This window comes from Salvelinus fontinalis, chromosome 13 (genome assembly GCF_029448725.1).
Source record: "Salvelinus fontinalis isolate EN_2023a chromosome 13, ASM2944872v1, whole genome shotgun sequence".
Lineage (NCBI taxonomy): Eukaryota > Metazoa > Chordata > Actinopteri > Salmoniformes > Salmonidae > Salvelinus > Salvelinus fontinalis.
In genome coordinates, this window is record NC_074677.1 from 19659578 (window position 1) to 19682148 (window position 22571).

The 22571-nt window shown below is 50.6% G+C and overlaps 1 protein-coding gene across 2 annotated transcripts in view; it reads left to right on the plus strand.

The window, feature by feature from the left end:
• gabra6b (gamma-aminobutyric acid type A receptor subunit alpha6b) overlaps positions 1–19281 on the plus strand; it is a 28952-nt gene extending 9671 nt beyond the window's left edge. For both annotated transcript variants that reach the window (XM_055941993.1, XM_055941992.1), the window contains 3 exons: positions 582–835; positions 12253–12506; positions 14967–19281. In XM_055941993.1, coding sequence (XP_055797968.1) covers positions 582–835; positions 12253–12506; positions 14967–14979 — 521 coding nt within the window. In that variant the 3' untranslated portion in view covers positions 14980–19281. The remainder of the gene's footprint in view (positions 1–581; positions 836–12252; positions 12507–14966) is intronic.
• The last annotated feature ends 3290 nt before the right edge of the window (positions 19282–22571 follow it).

Sequence of the window (22571 nt, forward strand, 5' to 3'; positions counted from 1 at the left end):
ATCAATTACCATCTAAATGATCAATGGGCTCTGAGGATTTTGTGTAATGCAATACTAATCTTCATTTTGTAGGTTGGTATTGATTAAGTTGTTACAGTATCCTCAGTTACATATTAACGAGACAGTCTAATCCCATGAACTAAAGACATACATTTTGCTCAATGTTCAGTAATGTTAGATCTCAGTCATGAGAATTACAACAGAAATAATTTAATTCTCTGAAAATGTATGAAAAGATTTAAACTATTGGATTCATAGAAATAACCATTTTCAGGCCAGAGGACTTGCTTGAATAGACCCTTAACTATTTCCCCTTAAACTATTCCTTTGCATGTAAGCTCGTGTGTTCACATTACACTGCTCGCACAACAGCTCTAATGCAAACCATTGGATGGTTGACCCTCCAACCCCCTCCACTTCACTTCACTCCATGCCCTGAAAATCACCACTCAACAGGATGATGGGCTGGTACCCTGGAAACCCAGCCAGTCAACCCTGGGGCTCTGGGATGCAGACAGCAAAATGGCTGCCATGTCCAGTATCTCTGTCTAACGTTTCTCTATGTGCCCTGTGTATGCCAGGCATTACCACAGTGCTAACCATGACCACACTCAGCATCAGCGCCCGCCACTCTTTGCCCAAAGTCTCTTACGCCACGGCCATGGACTGGTTCATCGCTGTGTGTTTCGCCTTCGTCTTCTCAGCCCTCATTGAGTTTGCCGCAGTCAACTACTTTTCCACGCTGCAGGCCAACCGGGAGCTCCGCAAGGCGGCCTCCATTAAGGCAGCCCAGGAGGCAGCAGAGGCCGGGAGGACCGACGGAGAGTCCTCTTTGGTAATCCACCTCCTCCCTCTTTCCTCTTTTTACACTCCTCCCCCCTTCCCTTTCCTCCCATCTCTGTGTCCCTCTCATCCCCCACTCCTAGTCTGTGACAACAAGAAGATTTGGCGAGAAGAGACAGCCAGTGGCTTCGTGAGCACAGATTATGTGAAAGGAATAGATTAAGGGAATATCCAGGCAGATCATTACAGGCTCACAAGAAGCCTAGAGGGGACAGGCAAGCCCAATGCTTTGTGCTTCTGTGGGAAAGAGACTATTATTAGGTGGCTGCACCAAATATATGAACTAAATAGTCCAATTGAGAGGAGTTCTATCTCTCCATCTGCACCATTTTTAATTACTATCTATTTAAAATGCAGACAAATCTTAATGACCTGGATAATATGTTGTTGACTCGTTATGACTGGTTGACTGGTTGTTGACTGGATAAGATGTTGTTGACTGGTTATGACAGGTAATTGACTGGAAAAGCAGTAGTTGACTGGTTATGACTGGTTGACTGGTTGATGACTGGATAAGATGTTGTTTACTGGTTATGACTAGTTGACTGGTTGATGACTGGATAAGATGTTGTTGACTGGTTGATGACTGGATAAGATGTTGTTGACTGGTTGATGACTGGATAAGATGTTGTTGACTGGTTGTTGACTGGAAAGCAGTAGTTGACTGGTTATGACTAGTTGACTGGTTGATGACTGGATAATATGTTGTTGACTGGTTGTTGACTGGATAAGATGTTGTTGACTGGATAAGATGTTGTTGACTGGTTGTTGACTGGTTGTTGACTGGAAAAGCAGTAGTTGACTGGTTATGAGTAGTTGACTGGTTGTTGACTGGATAAGATGTTGTTGACTGGTTGTTGACTGGTTGTTGACTGGATAAGATGTTGTTGACTGGTTGTTGACTGGAAAAGCAGTAGTTGACTGGTTATGAGTAGTTGACTGGTTGTTGACTGGGTAAGATGTTGTTGACTGGTTGTTGACTGGAAAAGCAGTAGTTGACTGGTTATGAGTAGTTGACTGGTTGTTGACTGGGTAAGATGTTGTTGACTGGTTGTTGACTGGTTGTTGACTGTATAAATATTGTTTAGTGGTTGTCTGGTTGCTGAATGGATAAAATGTCAATTGAGTCTATCAGCTCTTCCTTGCTTAATGTTTATATTATACACTGATGTCAACATGCTAAAATTCCATTGTTCAAATTGGATTAAAGAGAGGACACAAGCCACATTGATAGGATAACCTGTGTGTTATAACAATGTCACACCATTAATCCTGCATGTTCAATCTCACCAAAACAAAACAATGGCACCGGTATTGACATTTTATGATCTCTAGATATATTATGGCAGCATGCAAAACAATGTAATACGCACTGCATAAGAATCTGCTCTGATTCTGAGAGCCAGCAGAGAATTTGAGCCTGCTGTCGTTTCAGAAATAGCTGCAGTATTAAAGCCACATGCTCCCTGCGTGATTTCTCACCTCCGTCAGACGCGCACAGCATTCAGCAGCTGACATTTTCAGCTCCAACCTGGTCTGTGATGGAAGCCAGTGAAATTATGGCCCCCGCTCCACCCCACTCCACCCCTACCAACCCTCCCTCTGTCCCTGTTCCCCACACCACCCCTACCAACCCTCCCTCTGTCCCTGCTACCCACACCACCCCTACCAACCCTCCCTCTGTCCCTGCTACCCACACCACCCCTACCAACCCTCCCTCTGTCCCTGTTACCCACACCACCCGTACCAACCCTCCCTTTGTCCCTGTTCCCCACACCACCCGTACCAACCCTCCCTCTGTCCCTGTTACCCACACCACCCCTACCACCCCTCCCTCTGTCCCTGTTACCCACACCACCCCTACCACCCCTCCCTTTGTCCCTGTTACCCACACCACCCCTACCAACCCTCCCTCTTTCCCTGTTCCCCACACCACCCCTACCAACCCTCCCTCTGTCCCTGCTACCCACACCACCCCTACCAACCCTCCCTCTGTCCCTGTTCCCCACACCACCCCTACCAACCCTCCCTCTGTCCCTGCTACCCACACCACCCCTACCAACCCTCCCTCTGTCCCTGCTACCCACACCACCCCTACCACCCCTCCCTCTGTCTCTGTTACCCACACCACCCCTACCAACCCTCCCTCTGTCCCTGCTACCCACACCACCCCTACCAACCCTCCCTCTGTCCCTGCTACCCACAACACCCCTACCAACCCTCCCTCTGTCCCTGTTACCCAAACCACCCGTACCAACCCTCCCTTTGTCCGTGTTACCCACACCACCCGTACCAACCCTCCCTCTGTCCCTGTTACCCACACTACTCATACCAACCCTCCCTTTGTCCGTGTTACCCACACCACCACTACCACCCCTCCCTCTGTCCCTGCTACCCACACCACCCGTACCAACCCTCCCTCTGTCCCTGTTACCCACACCACCCCTACCAACCCTCCCTATGTCCCTGTTACCCACACCACCCCTACCAACCCTCCCTCTTTCCCTGTTACCCACACCACCCCTACCAACCACCCCTCTGTCCCTGCTACCCACACCACCCCTACCAACCCTCCCTTTGTCCCTGCTACCCACACCACCCCTACCAACCCTCCCTCTGTCCCTGTTACCCACACCACCCCTACCAACCCTCCCTATGTCCCTGCTACCCACACCACCCCTACCACCCCTCCCTCTGTCCCTGCTACCCACACCACCCCTACCAACCCTCCCTCTGTCTCTGTTACCCACACCACCCGTACCAACCCTCCCTTTGTCCCTGTTCCCCACACCACCCGTACCACCCCTCCCTCTGTCCCTGCTACCCACACCACCCCTACCACCCCTCCCTCTGTCCCTGCTACCCACACCACCCCTACCACCCCTCCCTCTGTCCCTGCTACCCACACCACCCCTACCACCCCTCCCTCTGTCTCTGTTACCCACACCACCCCTACCAACCCTCCCTCTGTCCCTGCTACCCACACCACCCCTACCAACCCTCCCTCTGTCCCTGCTACCCACACCACCCCTACCAACCCTCCCTTTGTCCCTGCTACCCACACCACCCCTACCAACCCTCTCTCTGTCCCTGTTACCCACACCACCCGTACCAACCCTCCCTTTGTCCGTGTTACCCACACCACCCCTACCACCCCTCCCTCTGTCACTGCTACCCACAACACCCCTAACAACCCTCCCTCTTTCCCTGTTACCCACACCACCCCTACCAACTACCCCTCTGTCCCTGCTACCCACACCACCCCTACCAACCCTCCCTTTGTCCCTGCTACCCACACCACCCCTACCAACCCTCCCTCTGTCACTGCTACCCACACCACCCCTACCAACCCTCCCTCTGTCCCTGTTACCCACACCACCCCTACCAACCCTCCCTCTGTCCCTGCTACCCACACCACCCTTACCAACCCTCCCTTTGTCCCTGCTACCCACACCACCCGTACCAACCCTCCCTCTGTCCCTGTTACCCACACCACCCCTACCAACCCTCCCTCTGTCCCTGCTAACCACACCACCCCTACCAACCCTCCCTCTGTCCCTGCTACCCACACCACCCGTACCAACCCTCCCTCTGTCCCTGTTACCCACACCACCCCTACCAACCCTCCCTCTGTCCCTGCTACCCACACCACCCCTACCAACCCTCCCTCTGTCCCTGTTACCCACACCACCCCTACCAACCCTCCCTTTGTCCCTGCTACCCACACCACCCCTACCAACCCTCCCTTTGTCCCTGCTACCCACACCACCCGTACCAACCCTCCTTCTGTCCTTGTTACCCACACCACCCGTACCAACCCTCCCTCTGTCCCTGTTACCCACACCACCCCTACCAACCCTCCCTTTGTCCCTGCTACCCACACCACCCGTACCAACCCTCCCTCTGTCCCTGTTACCCACACCACCCCTACCAACCCTCCCTTTGTCCGTGTTACCCACACCACCCCTACCACCCCTCCCTCTGTCTCTGCTACCCACACCACCCGTACCAACCCTCCCTCTGTCCCTGCTACCCACACAACCCGTACCAAACCTCGCTCTATCCCTGCTACCCACACCACCCCTACCAACCCTCCCTCTGTCCCTGCTACCCACACCACCCCTACCAACCCTCCCTCTGTCCCTGCTACCCACACCACCCGTACCAACCCTCCCTATGTCCCTGCTACCCACACCACCCGTACCAACCCTCCCTCTGTCCCTGTTCCCCACACCACCCCTACCAACCCTCCCTATGTCCCTGTTACCTACACCACCCCTACCAACCCTCCCTCTGTCTCTGTTACCCACACCACCCCTACCACCCCTCCCTCTGTCCCTGTTACTCATACCACCCCTACCAACCATCCCTTTGTCCCTGCTACCCACACCACCCCTAAAAACCCTCCCTCTGTCCCTGTTACCCACACCACCCCTACCAACCCTCCCTCTGTCCCTGCTACCCACACCACCCCTACCAACCCTCCCTCTGTCCCTGCTACCCACACCACCCGTACCAACCCTCCCTCTGTCCCTGTTACCCACACCACCCCTACCAACCCTCCCTCTGTCCCTGCTACCCACACCACCCCTACCAACCCTCCCTCTGTCCCTGTTACCCACACCACCCCTACCAACCCTCCCTTTGTCCCTTTGTCCCTGCTACCCACACCACCCCTACCAACCCTCCCTTTGTCCCTGCTACCCACACCACCCGTACCAACCCTCCCTCTGTCCTTGTTACCCACACCACCCGTACCAACCCTCCCTCTGTCCCTGTTACCCACACCACCCCTACCAACCCTCCCTTTGTCCCTGCTACCCACACCACCCGTACCAACCCTCCCTCTGTCCCTGTTACCCACACCACCCCTACCAACCCTCCCTTTGTCCGTGTTACCCACACCACCCCTACCACCCCTCCCTCTGTCCCTGCTACCCACACCACCCGTACCAACCCTCCCTCTGTCCCTGCTACCCACACCACCCGTACCAACCCTCGCTCTATCCCTGCTACCCACACCACCCCTACCAACCCTCCCTCTGTCCCTGCTACCCACACCACCCCTACCAACCCTCCCTCTGTCCCTGCTACCCACACCACCCGTACCAACCCTCCCTATGTCCCTGCTACCCACACCACCCGTACCAACCCTCCCTCTGTCCCTGTTACCCACACCACCCCTACCAACCCTCCCTCTGTCCCTGTTCCCCACACCACCCCTACCAACCCTCCCTATGTCCCTTTTACCTACACCACCCCTACCAACCCTCCCTCTGTCTCTGTTACCCACACCACCCCTACCACCCCTCCCTCTGTCCCTGTTACTCACACCACCCCTACCAACCATCCCTTTGTCCCTGCTACCCACACCACCCCTACCAACCCTCCCTCTATCCCTGCTACCCACACCACCCCTACCAACCCTCCCTCTGTCCCTGTTACCCACACCACCCCTACCAACCCTCCTTTTGTCCCTGCTACCCACACCACCCCTACCATCCCTCCCTCTGTCCCTGCTACCCACACCACCCCTACCAACCCTCCTTTTGTCCCTGCTACCCACACCACCCCTACCAACCCTCATTTTGTCCCTGCTACCCACACCACCCCTACCAACCCTCCCTCTGTCCCTGTTACCCACACCACCCGTACCAACCCTCCCTTTGTCCCTGTTCCCCACACCACCCGTACCAACCCTTCCTCTGTCCCTGTTACCCACACCACCCCTACCACCCCTCCCTCTGTCCCTGTTACCCACACCACCCCTACCACCCCTCCCTTTGTCCCTGTTACCCACACCACCCCTACCAACCCTCCCTCTTTCCCTGTTCCCCACACCACCCCTACCAACCCTCCCTCTGTCCCTGCTACCCACACCACCCCTACCAACCCTCCCTCTGTCCCTGTTCCCCACACCACCCCTACCAACCCTCCCTCTGTCCCTGCTACCCACACCACCCCTACCAACCCTCCCTCTGTCCCTGCTACCCACACCACCCCTACCAACCCTCCCTCTGTCCCTGCTACCCACACCACCCCTACCAACCCTCCCTCTGTCCCTGTTACCCACACCACCCCTATCAACCCTCCCTATGTCCCTGCTACCCACAACACCCCTACCAACCCTCCCTCTGTCCCTGTTACCCAAACCACCCGTACCAACCCTCCCTTTGTCCGTGTTACCCACACCACCCGTACCAACCCTCCCTCTGTCCCTGTTACCCACACTACTCGTACCAACCCTCCCTTTGTCCGTGTTACCCACACCACCACTACCACCCCTCCCTCTGTCCCTGCTACCCACACCACCCGTACCAACCCTCACTCTGTCCCTGTTACCCACACCACCCCTACCAACCCTCCCTATGTCCCTGTTACCCACACCACCCCTACCAACCCTCCCTCTTTCCCTGTTACCCACACCACCCCTACCAACCACCCCTCTGTCAATGCTACCCACACCACCCCTACCAGCCCTGCCTTTGTCCCTGCTACCCACACCACCCCTACCAACCCTCCCTCTGTCCCTGTTACCCACACCACCCCTACCAACCCTCCCTATGTCCCTGCTACCCACACCACCCCTACCACCCCTCCCTCTGTCCCTGCTACCCACACCACCCCTACCAACCCTCCCTCTGTCTCTGTTACCCACACCACCCGTACCAACCCTCCCTTTGTCCCTGTTCCCCACACCACCCGTACCACCCCTCCCTCTGTCCCTGCTACCCACACCACCCCTACCACCCCTCCCTCTGTCCCTGCTACCCACACCACCCCTACCACCCCTCCCTCTGTCCCTGCTACCCACACCACCCCTACCACCCCTCCCTCTGTCTCTGTTACCCACACCACCCCTACCAACCCTCCCTCTGTCCCTGCTACCCACACCACCCCTACCAACCCTCCCTCTGTCCCTGCTACCCACACCACCCCTACCAACCCTCCCTATGTCCCTGCTACCCACACCACCCCTACCAACCCTCTCTCTGTCCCTGTTACCCACACCACCCGTACCAACCCTCCCTTTGTCCGTGTTACCCACACCACCCCTACCACCCCTCCCTCTGTCCCTGCTACCCACAACACCCCTAACAACCCTCCCTCTTTCCCTGTTACCCACACCACCCCTACCAACTACCCCTCTGTCCCTGCTACCCACACCACCCCTACCAACCCTCCCTTTGTCCCTGCTACCCACACCACCCCTACCAACCCTCCCTCTGTCCCTGCTACCCACACCACCCCTACCAACCCTCCCTCTGTCCCTGTTACCCACACCACCCCTATCAACCCTCCCTATGTCCCTGCTACCCACAACACCCCTACCAACCCTCCCTCTGTCCCTGTTACCCAAACCACCCGTACCAACCCTCCCTTTGTCCGTGTTACCCACACCACCCGTACCAACCCTCCCTCTGTCCCTGTTACCCACACTACTCGTACCAACCCTCCCTTTGTCCGTGTTACCCACACCACCACTACCACCCCTCCCTCTGTCCCTGCTACCCACACCACCCGTACCAACCCTCCCTCTGTCCCTGTTACCCACACCACCCCTACCAACCCTCCCTATGTCCCTGTTACCCACACCACCCCTACCAACCCTCCCTCTTTCCCTGTTACCCACACCACCCCTACCAACCACCCCTCTGTCAATGCTACCCACACCACCCCTACCAGCCCTGCCTTTGTCCCTGCTACCCACACCACCCCTACCAACCCTCCCTCTGTCCCTGTTACCCACACCACCCCTACCAACCCTCCCTATGTCCCTGCTACCCACACCACCCCTACCACCCCTCCCTCTGTCCCTGCTACCCACACCACCCCTACCAACCCTCCCTCTGTCTCTGTTACCCACACCACCCGTACCAACCCTCCCTTTGTCCCTGTTCCCCACACCACCCGTACCACCCCTCCCTCTGTCCCTGCTACCCACACCACCCCTACCACCCCTCCCTCTGTCCCTGCTACCCACACCACCCCTACCACCCCTCCCTCTGTCCCTGCTACCCACACCACCCCTACCACCCCTCCCTCTGTCTCTGTTACCCACACCACCCCTACCAACCCTCCCTCTGTCCCTGCTACCCACACCACCCCTACCAACCCTCCCTCTGTCCCTGCTACCCACACCACCCCTACCAACCCTCCCTATGTCCCTGCTACCCACACCACCCCTACCAACCCTCTCTCTGTCCCTGTTACCCACACCACCCGTACCAACCCTCCCTTTGTCCGTGTTACCCACACCACCCCTACCACCCCTCCCTCTGTCCCTGCTACCCACAACACCCCTAACAACCCTCCCTCTTTCCCTGTTACCCACACCACCCCTACCAACTACCCCTCTGTCCCTGCTACCCACACCACCCCTACCAACCCTCCCTTTGTCCCTGCTACCCACACCACCCCTACCAACCCTCCCTCTGTCACTGCTACCCACACCACCCCTACCAACCCTCCCTCTGTCCCTGTTACCCACACCACCCCTACCAACCCTCCCTCTGTCCCTGCTACCCACACCACCCTTACCAACCCTCCCTTTGTCCCTGCTACCCACACCACCCGTACCAACCCTCCCTCTGTCCCTGTTACCCACACCACCCCTACCAACCCTCCCTCTGTCCCTGCTACCCACACCACCCCTACCAACCCTCCCTCTGTCCCTGCTACCCACACCACCCGTACCAACCCTCCCTCTGTCCCTGTTACCCACACCACCCCTACCAACCCTCCCTCTGTCCCTGCTACCCACACCACCCCTACCAACCCTCCCTCTGTCCCTGTTACCCACACCACCCCTACCAACCCTCCCTTTGTCCCTGCTACCCACACCACCCCTACCAACCCTCCCTTTGTCCCTGCTACCCACACCACCCGTACCAACCCTCCCTCTGTCCTTGTTACCCACACCACCCGTACCAACCCTCCCTCTGTCCCTGTTACCCACACCACCCCTACCAACCCTCCCTTTGTCCCTGCTACCCACACCACCCGTACCAACCCTCCCTCTGTCCTTGTTACCCACACCACCCGTACCAACCCTCCCTCTGTCCCTGTTACCCACACCACCCCTACCAACCCTCCCTTTGTCCCTGCTACCCACACCACCCGTACCAACCCTCCCTCTGTCCCTGCTACCCACACCACCCCTACCAACCCTCCCTCTGTCCCTGTTACCCACACCACCCCTACCAACCCTCCCTTTGTCCCTGTTACCCACACCACCCCTACCAACCCTCCCTCTGTCCCTGCTACCCACACCACCCTTACCAACCCTCCCTTTGTCCCTGCTACCCACACCACCCGTACCAACCCTCCCTCTGTCCCTGTTACCCACACCACCCCTACCAACCCTCCCTCTGTCCCTGCTACCCACACCACCCCTACCAACCCTTCCTCTGTCCCTGCTACCCACACCACCCGTACCAACCCTCCCTCTGTCCCTGTTACCCACACCACCCCTACCAACCCTCCCTCTGTCCCTGCTACCCACACCACCCCTACCAACCCTCCCTCTGTCCCTGTTACCCACACCACCCCTACCAACCCTCCCTTTGTCCCTGCTACCCACACCACCCCTACCAACCCTCCCTTTGTCCCTGCTACCCACACCACCCGTACCAACCCTCCCTCTGTCCTTGTTACCCACACCACCCGTACCAACCCTCCCTCTGTCCCTGTTACCCACACCACCCCTACCAACCCTCCCTTTGTCCCTGCTACCCACACCACCCGTACCAACCCTCCTTCTGTCCCTGTTACCCACACCACCCCTACCAACCCTCCCTTTGTCCGTGTTACCCACACCACCCCTACCACCCCTCCCTCTGTCCCTGCTACCCACACCACCCGTACCAACCCTCCCTCTGTCCCTGCTACCCACACCACCCGTACCAACCCTCGCTCTATCCCTGCTACCCACACCACCCCTACCAACCCTCCCTCTGTCCCTGCTACCCACACCACCCCTACCAACCCTCCCTCTGTCCCTGCTACCCACACCACCCGTACCAACCCTCCCTATGTCCCTGCTACCCACACCACCCGTACCAACCCTCCCTCTGTCCCTGTTACCCACACCACCCCTACCAACCCTCCCTCTGTCCCTGTTCCCCACACCACCCCTACCAACCCTCCCTATGTCCCTGTTACCTACACCATCCCTACCAACCCTCCCTCTGTCTCTGTTACCCACACCACCCCTACCACCCCTCCCTCTGTCCCTGTTACTCACACCACCCCTACCAACCATCCCTTTGTCCCTGCTACCCACACCACCCCTACCAACCCTCCCTCTATCCCTGCTACCCACACCACCCCTACCAACCCTCCCTCTGTCCCTGTTACCCACACCACCCCTACCAACCCTCCTTTTGTCCCTGCTACCCACACCACCCCTACCAACCCTCATTTTGTCCCTGCTACCCACACCACCCCTACCAACCCTCCCTCTGTCCCTGCTACCCACACCACCCCTACCACCCCTTCCTCTATCCCTGTTACCCACACCACCCCTACCAACCCTCCCTCTGTCCCTGCTACCCACACCACCCGTACCAACCCTCCCTCAGTTCCTGCTCCATACACTCTGCTGAACTTAACTTGCCATGCATCTTATATACACTAAGTGTACAAAACATTAAGAACACCTTCCTAATTTTGAGTTGCACCCCCCATTGCCCTCAGAACAGCCTCAATTAGTCGGGGCATGGACTCTACAAGGCATAAAAAACATTCCACCGGGATGCTGGCCCATGTTGACTCCAATGCTTCCCACAGTTGTGTCAAGTAGGATGGATGTCCTTTGGGTGGTGGACCATTCTTGATACACACGTGAAACTGTTGAACGTGAAAAACCCAGCAGCGTTGCAGTTCTTGACACAAACCGGTGAGCCTGGCACCAACTGCGATACCTCATTCAAAGGCACTTAAATATTTTGTCTTTCACTCTCTGAATTGCACACATACACAATCCATGTCTCAATTGTCTGAAAGCTTAAAAATCCTTCTTTAACCTGTCGCCTCCCCTTCATCTAAACTGATTGAGGTGGTTTTAACAAGTAACATCAATAAGGGATCATAGCTTTCACCTTGATTAACCTGGTCAGTCTGTCATGGAAAGAGCAGGTGTTCCTAATGTTTTGTACACTCAATGTATAATGTTCTATTGATGAATTAATCAATGACTCTATCTTTTATGATTTTTGTGCATATAACATACAACTCTGTGTTGTTATGGGAAATGGATTCAATTACAACTGTGTTTTATCAAAATTAAACACAACTGATTTCCTATTTTATTCATCTTAATTGCCAATGACTTACTGACGTTCTGGTCATAGATTTACTATAGATTCTCACCCCCTCCACCGATCTTTGTTTTGGTGTACTATACAGGATGCCAGCAGTATGCTGAAGAAGAGGTTAAACTCCACGCCTCACTTTGAGAGGCCAGCGGAGGTGTTCCCTAACCCTCCAGTGAATGCCCAAGCCTTCCTCCAGCAAGGCTCAGCCGTGCCGTCCAACAACTTACTGACGGGCACCAGCATCATAGACAAGTACTCGCGCATCCTCTTCCCTCTGTCGTTCGGGGCCTTCAACCTGGTCTACTGGATCGTCTATCTCACTAAGGACACCATGGAGATGACAAGGTAAAGCTCTTGCAACGCCAGGGTTGTGGGTTCGATTCCCACGGGGGACCAGCACTGAGAAAAACAAAAATATGTTTGTGTTGGATCGAGATCAAGTTGGTTGTTCTCATCCTCGTAGACGTTCAATAGCCAATGGGAGATCATGAATTATGGGAGAGTGGCAGGTTCAGATCTAATTGATATATGCAGTTTCTCACAGCCGTTACCCATACACACAGGCACTCCCACTTCTTATGTGACACCTGAAGCTTTCAGCCACAACACTGTAAACATTCCGTATGGAGTGATATTGGCATCGCATAGAATACAGCTTCCTCATTGCTTCTGAGAGTGCTTTGTCAAACACAGATTCCTGGGTCAGAGAATCCTTCCTATTTAAGTAGAAAAGCAATAAGACACCTTCCGCTCATCTCTCTTTTCACCTAACAGCATCCGATTGATCATTGAATGCTACACACCACAGGCCGCCAAGGTAGAGGGCTGCTTTAAAGACACAACAGTTGCCTCATGTCAAGGCAAATGGATTGAAATGAATGTGCTTTTGCGTTTATGAATAGTGGGACTACTGTACACTCTGATTGAGGAAATGGCCCCAGTATTGTACATGTGGAGTGTGTGTTGAGTAAACGTGTGTTATGCATATCTGTTTTATTCCTAATGCATCAAACATGGGATTCTGAGAGGCTGACTCTTGACAGGATGGAGTAGCGTAGCATGTGCAGCGCTACCGTTACACCACACACACAGAGGGCTTTAGAACAGCAGTGGCTCGACACCAGCCATTAACTTGGATCTTCTTTTGCTTTACTGATAGCCTACCAGGTTTGTATGTGTGTGTTTTCTCACTTAATATAAACGTAAGGTGCCTCAGGCCGATTACATGACAGTGATAAGAGCTGACTACTCTCTTAGAAAAAAAGGGTTCTAAAAGGGTTCTTCGCTGTCCCCATAGGAGAACCCGTTTTTGTTCCATGTAGAATCTCCTGTAGAAAGAGTTCTACATGGAACTCAAATTGGTTCTACCTGCAACCAAAAAGGGTTCTTCAAAGGGTTCTCCTATGAGGACAGCCGAAGAACCCTTTAAGATTCTAGATAGCACCTTTTTTCTAAGTGTGTAGGGTTTGTTGCTGACTGTTGCTATTCATTGATATGGACTATAAGTGACCAAGCAGTTAGCTACATACGCAGCGGGCAGCGTAGTGAAAGCCTAGGCGCTCGAAAGCACTGTGATCAAAAATAGAACAACAACCAGTGGAGGAGCCATTGAAGTGAGGCTCTCAGGATATATGGATAGTATGTATGGTTCATTCTCCAAGTGCAAGCCATTGTCAGCTTTCAACTTTCTTGTTTATACAACCGCATTACACTGTATAGTTTTCCATGTGCTACCTCCCACCAACCTGACCTCTGGCTCTGGGAGCTGTACATTCATCCTAACCCACATGTCATTTGCATCTCTTGAAAGCCCCCTTTTTCATTTATGGGAAATAAATATTTTTTTCTGATGACGCCAGCCACTTAATTGAATGCAGTTATCACATTATCAGTGCATTCCTCCTCGTAGCCTCACGTTTGTTAGACAAGTCCCTCTGAAGAGGAACAGGGAGAAAGGCTCTTTAGAGGAGCAGAGCCACAGGACACGTTGGTATAAATAAATAGGATTGGGTCTTGCTATGTGTCCCCTCTTCTTTATTGCCCACTGGAGAACCAGACTTGAAAAACAGCTCTCTCCTTGTCTCTCATAAATCAAAACACTATATGTCATTTTTAACTCAATTCCTATTTTCCAGCACAGACCATTGCCATAACTTTGGTGTAATGATCATTCAATCACTGCATTTTAGGCAGAGAATATAGGGGGCCAGTAAAACTGTTGTCCATAAAGAGCAATAGAGGTGTGTTTATGGTTACATTTAAGACATCACACCAGCGTCCATGCACACTACCATAGGGAACAGATATTCCTGATGACAATAAACCCAGTACTGTTCAGGAAGGCTGTGCTCACAATAATCCTCTGGTTTGACACATAGACGGAGGAGGCGTAGGTGTGAAATAGCTGGCAGAGTGTCCCAGGGAAGAAATTATAGAGGCGGACTAGTTTCGCAAGGTCTTTGTCGACAGCCCATGAGCAAGGGATTGATTCAAATATACGCAGGCCCCTGCATGCCAACCCTGGGAGGGGAATGAAATTAGAACCCCTTTAGTGTGCCAGTTCACACTGCTGGTTGGCTGCTGGGCCATGTTAATACACACTCCATCTTCCTCCTGCGTTAACAAGATGAAAGCAGAGCTTTATTTGTTTTCAAAATGCGTCACATGTTGCCCCCGCACATTCCCAACCCCCTCAGTACACCCTCTACTACACACAGCAGTGGCTCTGTTCACTTGATGTGACTGTAGTTATAACCTCTCTGTTTTTCACATTCTCTTCTTGTCTTTCCTGTTTTTCTGTTACAGGGACAGCGTGTGAGCCACCTGCAGGAGTGAGCCCCATCACTGATCACATACGCACATGGATGCACACACACACACACACACACACACACACACACACACACACACACACACACACACACACACACACACACACACACACACACACACACACACACACACACACAATTGTTATCTTTATGCTGCCTCCATACATCATTTCAGTGTGTGAGGATTTGAAGGGCTTTGCCAACTCTTGACCTGGGAGCTCATGTTCACTCATAGCTTGGTCTCTCAGTCTATTTAAGAAAGGTATTCAATCTCTTTTTCTCTCGCACATCCCTCTGCGTCTTCCCCCCTGAAGAGACAATGTGCATTCGTACTTCTCTTCCATGTGTAATGCCCTTTCCCTGTCGCTGCCTGAATCAGTGGGTCTTTCCAAGAAGTAGCTGAGTGTTTGCCACAGGTCTGGAGGCAGTGGAGGCTCTTTGTCTGTATAAAACGACACACGGCTTGGCACCGTCTACCCTGGACAGTACTGGCACCGTCTACCCTGGACAGTACTGGCACCGTCTACCCTGGACAGTACTGGCACCGTCTACCCTGGACAGTACTGGCACCGTCTACCCTGGACAGTACTGGCACCGTCTACCCTGGACAGTACTGGCACCGTCTACCCTGGACAGTACTGGCACCGTCTACCCTGGACAGTACTGGCACCGTCTACCTTGGACAGTACTGGCACCGTCTACCCTGGACAGTACTGGCACCGTCTACCTTGGACAGTACTGGCACCGTCTACCTTGGACAGTACTGGCACCGTCTACCCTGGACAGTACTGGCACCGTCTACCTTGGACAGTACTGGCACCGTCTACCCTGGACAGTACTGGCACCGTCTACCCTGGACAGTACTGGCACCGTCTACCCTGGACAGTACTGGCACCGTCTACCCTGGACAGTACTGGCACCGTCTACCCTGGACAGTACTGGAACACACCTGAGGGGAGTCATGTGTGCTGACTGACTGACTGACTCTCTCCTCCCAATTTCAACATCGCCATCTTTCTCTATTTTTCGGTTCATTGGTTTATATTCACTCCTCTCGTGGAACATTTCTTCAAAGGGTTCTTATTGGTTCCTCAACAATATTCCCTCAAAAATGTTTAGGCACTGAGCATATTTCAGGTCTGCTGAGCGCAAAATTGAACATTGTGAGAATTCTGTGCAATTTCCAGCACACGTTTACTAAGTGAACACTGAGGCTGTACCCACTTTAAGTTAACATTTTAAGAGTGGCCAAATAGGCTACTGTGGCTATTTGATCATAATGTAAACCTACCAGGGTGGCCTACCATCAAAAACAGTGGAGAACATACATCCCATAACATTTTAACATGGAAATAGCTGTTCTATCGTTTAGCCTACAGTAGCAGCCAATTTGTGGTGTTCAACGTAGACCTACATTCCATGAGACTTTTGAAAAAACATGCAAGGCTTGACATTAACCTGTTTATCCACTTGACCTTCAGACAAGGAGGTGACTGAAAATGTTGTTCTGTTGTTTGTTGCAAGAATCCACTTTACAAAATAAATTGCATTATTATTCTCATACCATTATTACAGAGAATCAGATAAATTATGCTACCCTCTGCCTATTGGCTACTTAGCTTATTCAAGCCTGTCTCAAAATACAACACTGCCCCTTTTAAGACAAAAAAAAGCTCTTTACCTGACTCGCTTTTCAAAGATGATCTTTGTGCTCTTGTAGGAAACAATCATTCCCCTATTGCTGACTACAAATTATCTATAACTGGTATAATAACTCACTAACTAGCAAGGATATGAACAAAATGTGCACGTGGCTACATGCAGCTCTTGCTTTGAACTCAAAACAAGCTCATCTACTCACGACTGCTCATGCTGTTAACATAGTCCAGTTCAACGTAAATGGCACAGATCCATTTATGGCAATGGTTCATTTGCATATAGGCCTACTGCAGCTCTGTTTGGTTATGCTGCACTGGTCTGTGTAGTTCATTTGGTTTCGGTATGTTGCATTGAAAGTGGCTAATATTGCATTGATTCGATCACAATTGCCACAGTAAAGGGAAACAATAGTGTTAACTAACAGAGAAAACTCTAGAAAGTTGAGTGAAGTTCAATCTCGTTCTTCTCTCTGTGGGCTGATATTTCTTCTTCGCGGCAGTCCCGGGGAGCTGCTTAGCAGTCTCTGGGCTACTGCTTGCCCTCGGGCAGCTTACAATCAACATTGTTCCTCACATATAGTTTAATATTCACAGTTAGACACACACACACAGTAGAAATACAAGACACACACACACACACACACACACACACACACACACACACACACACACACACACACACACACACACACACACACACACACACACACACACACACACACACACACACACACACACACACACACACACACTCATTCACAAACACTCGCACAACCACACACATACACACTCGCACAACCAAACACACACACTGTCTTGGAAGACAGTAAAATCATTGGCCTCTCCACACAGGTCATAGAGCCATCACAGGGCCTGTATTTGTTGGCATCCACCACCTCAAACTAAACCCTGGACTTTAAGGCATTCACAATCTTCTTTCCTTGCTAACTTTCCTTGGATATATTTGGCGTATCGAATCATATAAATATAGTTCCCTGGCAACAGCCTGCCTCTCAATCTATGGATGTATTCTTTAATGTCAGTGCTGTGCTGTTTGTGTTCATGTTTTCCCTTTTTCTACTTTTATGTAATTGCATCTGTCATGATTGGACTGGGAAGGATGCTAAAGTGGTTTGTGGTTGGCAATTATTCATTAAATGGCAGCTTTACATTTAATTTATAACTGAATCCCCTCATAAGCAATTATGCAAAATGCATTAATAAATTAGCTACTTTCTGGATTTACATATGATTATGCACCATTTCCAATTAAAATAAAGAAGTAAACCATTAAATCCACACGGTAGCGCCATCTAAATATATCCAACATTGATATGTGTGTGTTTATTGGTTATTCATGACTGTGTCGTTCCACTGGTTGCCTCCCTCAGCAAAACATATTGCAGCTTATCAACACACTTCACCATCACAACACTATCAAGCATCTCTTTCACTGTTTCATAAAGTCTATTAATAGTCCTCCAGTTTTTTTTATGTCCCCCTCCCAATATTGTGAGAACTTTTGCTAAGAAAAAGTATAAGGACTGCCTCTGTAGCTCAGTTGGTAGAGCATGGTGCTTGCAAAGCCAGGATAATGGGCAGACCACTCATACATAAAATATATGCACGCATGACTGTAAGTCGCTTTGGATAAAAGCATTTGCTAATTGGCTTATATTATATTATTATTAAATTGAACCCTCCTCTTCTTTTGATGTGGAGTCTGGAGAGACAGGACACTTCAGCAGTGACTACACTGGAAGGCCCTGGAAGGGACTCCTTGACATTAGACTGGCTGAATCTTAACAAAGAGGCAAAGAAGTGGCTGATGTAGAGCAGCGACTGAATAGCCCTATTGAAAGGGCTATTCAGTTGAATGAAACGAGAAGGGGGGGGCTGTATCAATGACCTTATTGATTTCCCTCAACCTGCCTGATCATCTTCAACTCACTGGTCTCTATGGGGGACCAGCACTAGCATGACCTGTGACCCTTTAGTGTCCTCCTTAGGAGTTTGGATTGTGGGGGTTGTGAGTGTCGAAGACCATGACAACATTATATTTCACTAAAGACATGGCTTACATTGATTTCTAACCAGTATTATTTGCTCGTTTTTTATTCACAGGCTAAGAAAAGTGTGAATATGAAACAGTTTTATCGTAAACACTGCTATTTGTGTATATTTGTGAATATTTCATGATCAATGTATTTATAGACTTATATTTTTATTTCTTGGGAACCCTGCTTGACGGCTATTATCTTAATTATTTGTACTGATCAGGGCTGGGTTTCCCATAAACATCGCAGCACTAAGATCGTCTTTTGTTCATTTAGTTTCAATGGAATTAAGATGCCATACGATGCTTTTTGGAAACCCAGCCCTTAAATGTATTGCAGCGTTTGTATATAATGATATTTTAGCAAATGATTTTGTGCACCACATTATATTCTCTATTCTGCACATTGAAATCCATCTGTTGTTTTTTTCCCTTGGAGCCTCCGTTTTTTTATTGCCATAGAAAACAATATTTTGGTGTTTAGACGTTCGGTAGTTTTATTAACAATCTCCACATAAATACTTTCCCTCAGGATTGTGCAAATATTATCATGTTTAATAAATCCAAATGATGTATGTGTGTTTCTTTCCTTGTAAAATGCACAACCCGCAATTCAAAACATTATGTATTCCCTTTCAAGCAATCAGATAGCAATATTTGTGTAGTTGTTTATGGGTAATATGGCAAACCCAAAATATGTTCCTTCAGCTCTTTTTAGTAAGGCCTTTACTCCGAAATATATGACTTTCCATGACCTGCCAGAAACATTTTTCCGCGGGGAATTAAAAATAACACAACTCCACACAATGACACCAACTTCATGCCTTCTTATCTGACAAAATAACAATGACATATAGGAGGAGAGATGGGTCAAGACAGAAACTCATGAAAGAGTTGTGATTCCCTTTTACGTAACTCCCTTCAATTTTATTTGTTCTCTGAATAGATTTACAATAGACTTGGGCTTACAACATGATGCACTGGCTTCGAGCCAACGTCTAACCTCAAAGTCCGTATCCTGGAGGGGATGAAACAAAGTAACAGAACTGAAGAATGAGAAAGGAGGTCAATATAAACCAGCTACAGTACATCTCAGGCATAGGCACTTTCCATTCATGTAGGTAGTGAAGGGGATGTCCCTATAAGAATATACAGTACATGTATTAATATAAGCCATTTAGCAGATGTGTTTGAATCCAAAGCGACTTGCAGTCATGCGTACATCCATTTTAGGTGTGGTTGGCGCCAGGGGGAAAGGAACTCACGACACTTGGCGATGCTCTAACAACTGAAGCACATAGGACCACAATAGAATCCCGCCTCTCTTTCTATTCTCTCTGTCATACCATCGTGAAAGCAGCTGCCGGGCAGAGGAGTGTGAGTGAGTACGAGAGAGAGATTCACTAAGTTCACTTGTCCTCTGGTCTGGACCACGGAACGCCCATGCGCTCCAAAGCCCTGGGTTACCCTCTTCTCTGGTCAAAAAGGGTAGAGTGCCACCTATTGGTGCACAGCCCGTATCCTACTACATCTTGTTTGCTCCGCACAGGCTCACCATATCGCTTGTACACACACACACACACAGCTCTGCTGTCAGGCGCTACATATGCAGGCGGACAGGGTAATGTTGTTTTTGTGTCTACTTTCTGTTTTTTTTAAGGTGAACTTTGCTGTAGTAAGTGAACTCTACTTGTAACGAGTGCTGTTGTGCTTTCTGGAGCTAGATTGATAGGTGTAGGTGGATAGAGAGCAAGAGAGAAGACATTATCATCCCTGACCCCCGACCCCCGAAAGAAGAAAAAATCCCCACACAGTCAGGCACAGAGGCATAATGAGCGGTGTGGATGGGAGGCAGACAGTGGTGAGATGCTGTTGTGTCTCGGGCTTCGTCACACTGAGCTTCCTGAGGATTTCCACAGGCCTGTCAGAGGCCACCATATTAGGCCCATCATATTCACTCAAATGCCAGACTGTCACATGCAGTCTGATTCATCAACTTCCCTGACACTGTCAGAGCCAGAGAGAAAGGGGGAGGACGAGCCAGCGGAGGAATCGAGAGAAAGAGAAGGATGAATATTTTTATTTTAAGCATAGATGCACTCTTTCGTGCCTGAAATGCCAAGCTGGTGCTTGAAAAACATGACTGCAAACCTGCTCCATCCAGGGACATCAAGTGTCACACACACGGTTACACATAGCCCGGCAGTGCTTCCACAATAACAGAGCTAAATAAAGAAAAAGACAAGAATGTGTGGTGCCTTTTATTTTCCAGATTTTGACCAAAATTATATTTCCATTTATTTCGATATATGAAGGAATTACCACTGTATCCTCTGTATGTATGGATCACCAATTCCATGTCTTCTTAGGAGGTACAGTAGCTTCTGGTGAAGTGTCTTTGTTGAAACTGAACGTCCACACACTAAGAGTTACGCATTGCTATGATCATCAGGCATAACGGGCAGCAGGTAGCCTAGCGGTTAAGAGCATTGGGCCAGTAACCGAAAGGTTGCTAGATCAAATCCAAGAGTCGAAAGGTGAAAACTCTGCCGACGTGCCATTGAGCAAGGCACTTAACCCTAATTGCTCCTGTTAGTCGCTCTGGATAACAGTGTCTCCTTAAAGACAAACATCTAATAACCTCTCTATAAATATTAACAACTTGTCCCCAAACCAAGATTATTCCTGTACGTGCTAAGTTATCAAAAATGATAGTCGCGCATGCATTCTGTTTGATTAGACAAATAATTCCTGATTTAATTTATTATAGAACAGCATGCTCTGATTAAAACTCTCATGAGGCACGGTTAAAAATAAACTGAAATCAGTGACAAATGACCTCTTTCCATGGGCTCTATCGCTTCACAGTCCCTCACTGTGACGATGCTGGGGAAAGGGGGGAATTAAGATGGGGATTGAAGAGGCCATGGGTTCTGTTACAATTCTGTCTGATTAGGTATGGACCCCTGATAACTTTATAGTGAGGTTACAGTAGATAAGCTCTAGTCATACCCTATGTAAAAGACAGTGGTCCTGTAGAATGAATGGCCTCTGCACAGCCACGTGAACCCATTGAATTTCCCTATTTCCTACATTGGCCTTAGTCTCATTGACAATTCCTCCCAGTGAGAGAAAAATAACCTGGGGTGTGTTTGCGTGTGTCTGTGTATGTGTGTCTGTGTGTGTGTGTGTGTGTGTGTGTGTGTGTGTGTGTGTGTGTGTGTGTGTGTGTGTGTGTGTGTGTGTGTGTGTGTGTGTGTGTGTGTGTGTGTGTGTGTGTGTGTGTGTGTGTGTGTGTGTGTGTGTGTGTTGTGCGGGTGTTTGTGCGTGTATGTGTGTGTGTGTGTATCTGTGTGTTTGTGTTGTGTGTCTGCGTTTGTTTTAGCCTATTTGAAAGCCATGAAAGCCCAGATAGAGAGTGTACTGTACTGTATCTGTTCTGTACTGTACTTTACTGTATATCCTGCTCTAGGAAGTATTCTCAGATAAATGCTTGTAAATCGACCAATTAGCCTATCAGAGTAGAGGTGAGGTGTCAGGTAACTCTGCCCTGGGATGTGTCTGTTGTCTCTCAGTGAGGTAATGGGGCATTCGCTCTCCTATTAACGTCACTATGTCGTTATTAACGTGCCCTATTATTGTCTGGTTGTGACTAATTGCCTAGCTCTTAATACTTGGACAACAAGTGACTAACTATATAAGCTAGCCAACTTTTTTTCCGGGATTTTTTATATATTTTTAGGACCAATCAAATCCCCATTAGTCACCATGGTCTACCATGTGACCGCCATTGCTCCAGGACTCCATAGGATCCTGCCCTGCCAGGTAAAGCGTGGCTCGCAGTGATACCCAGTGGGGACCGACA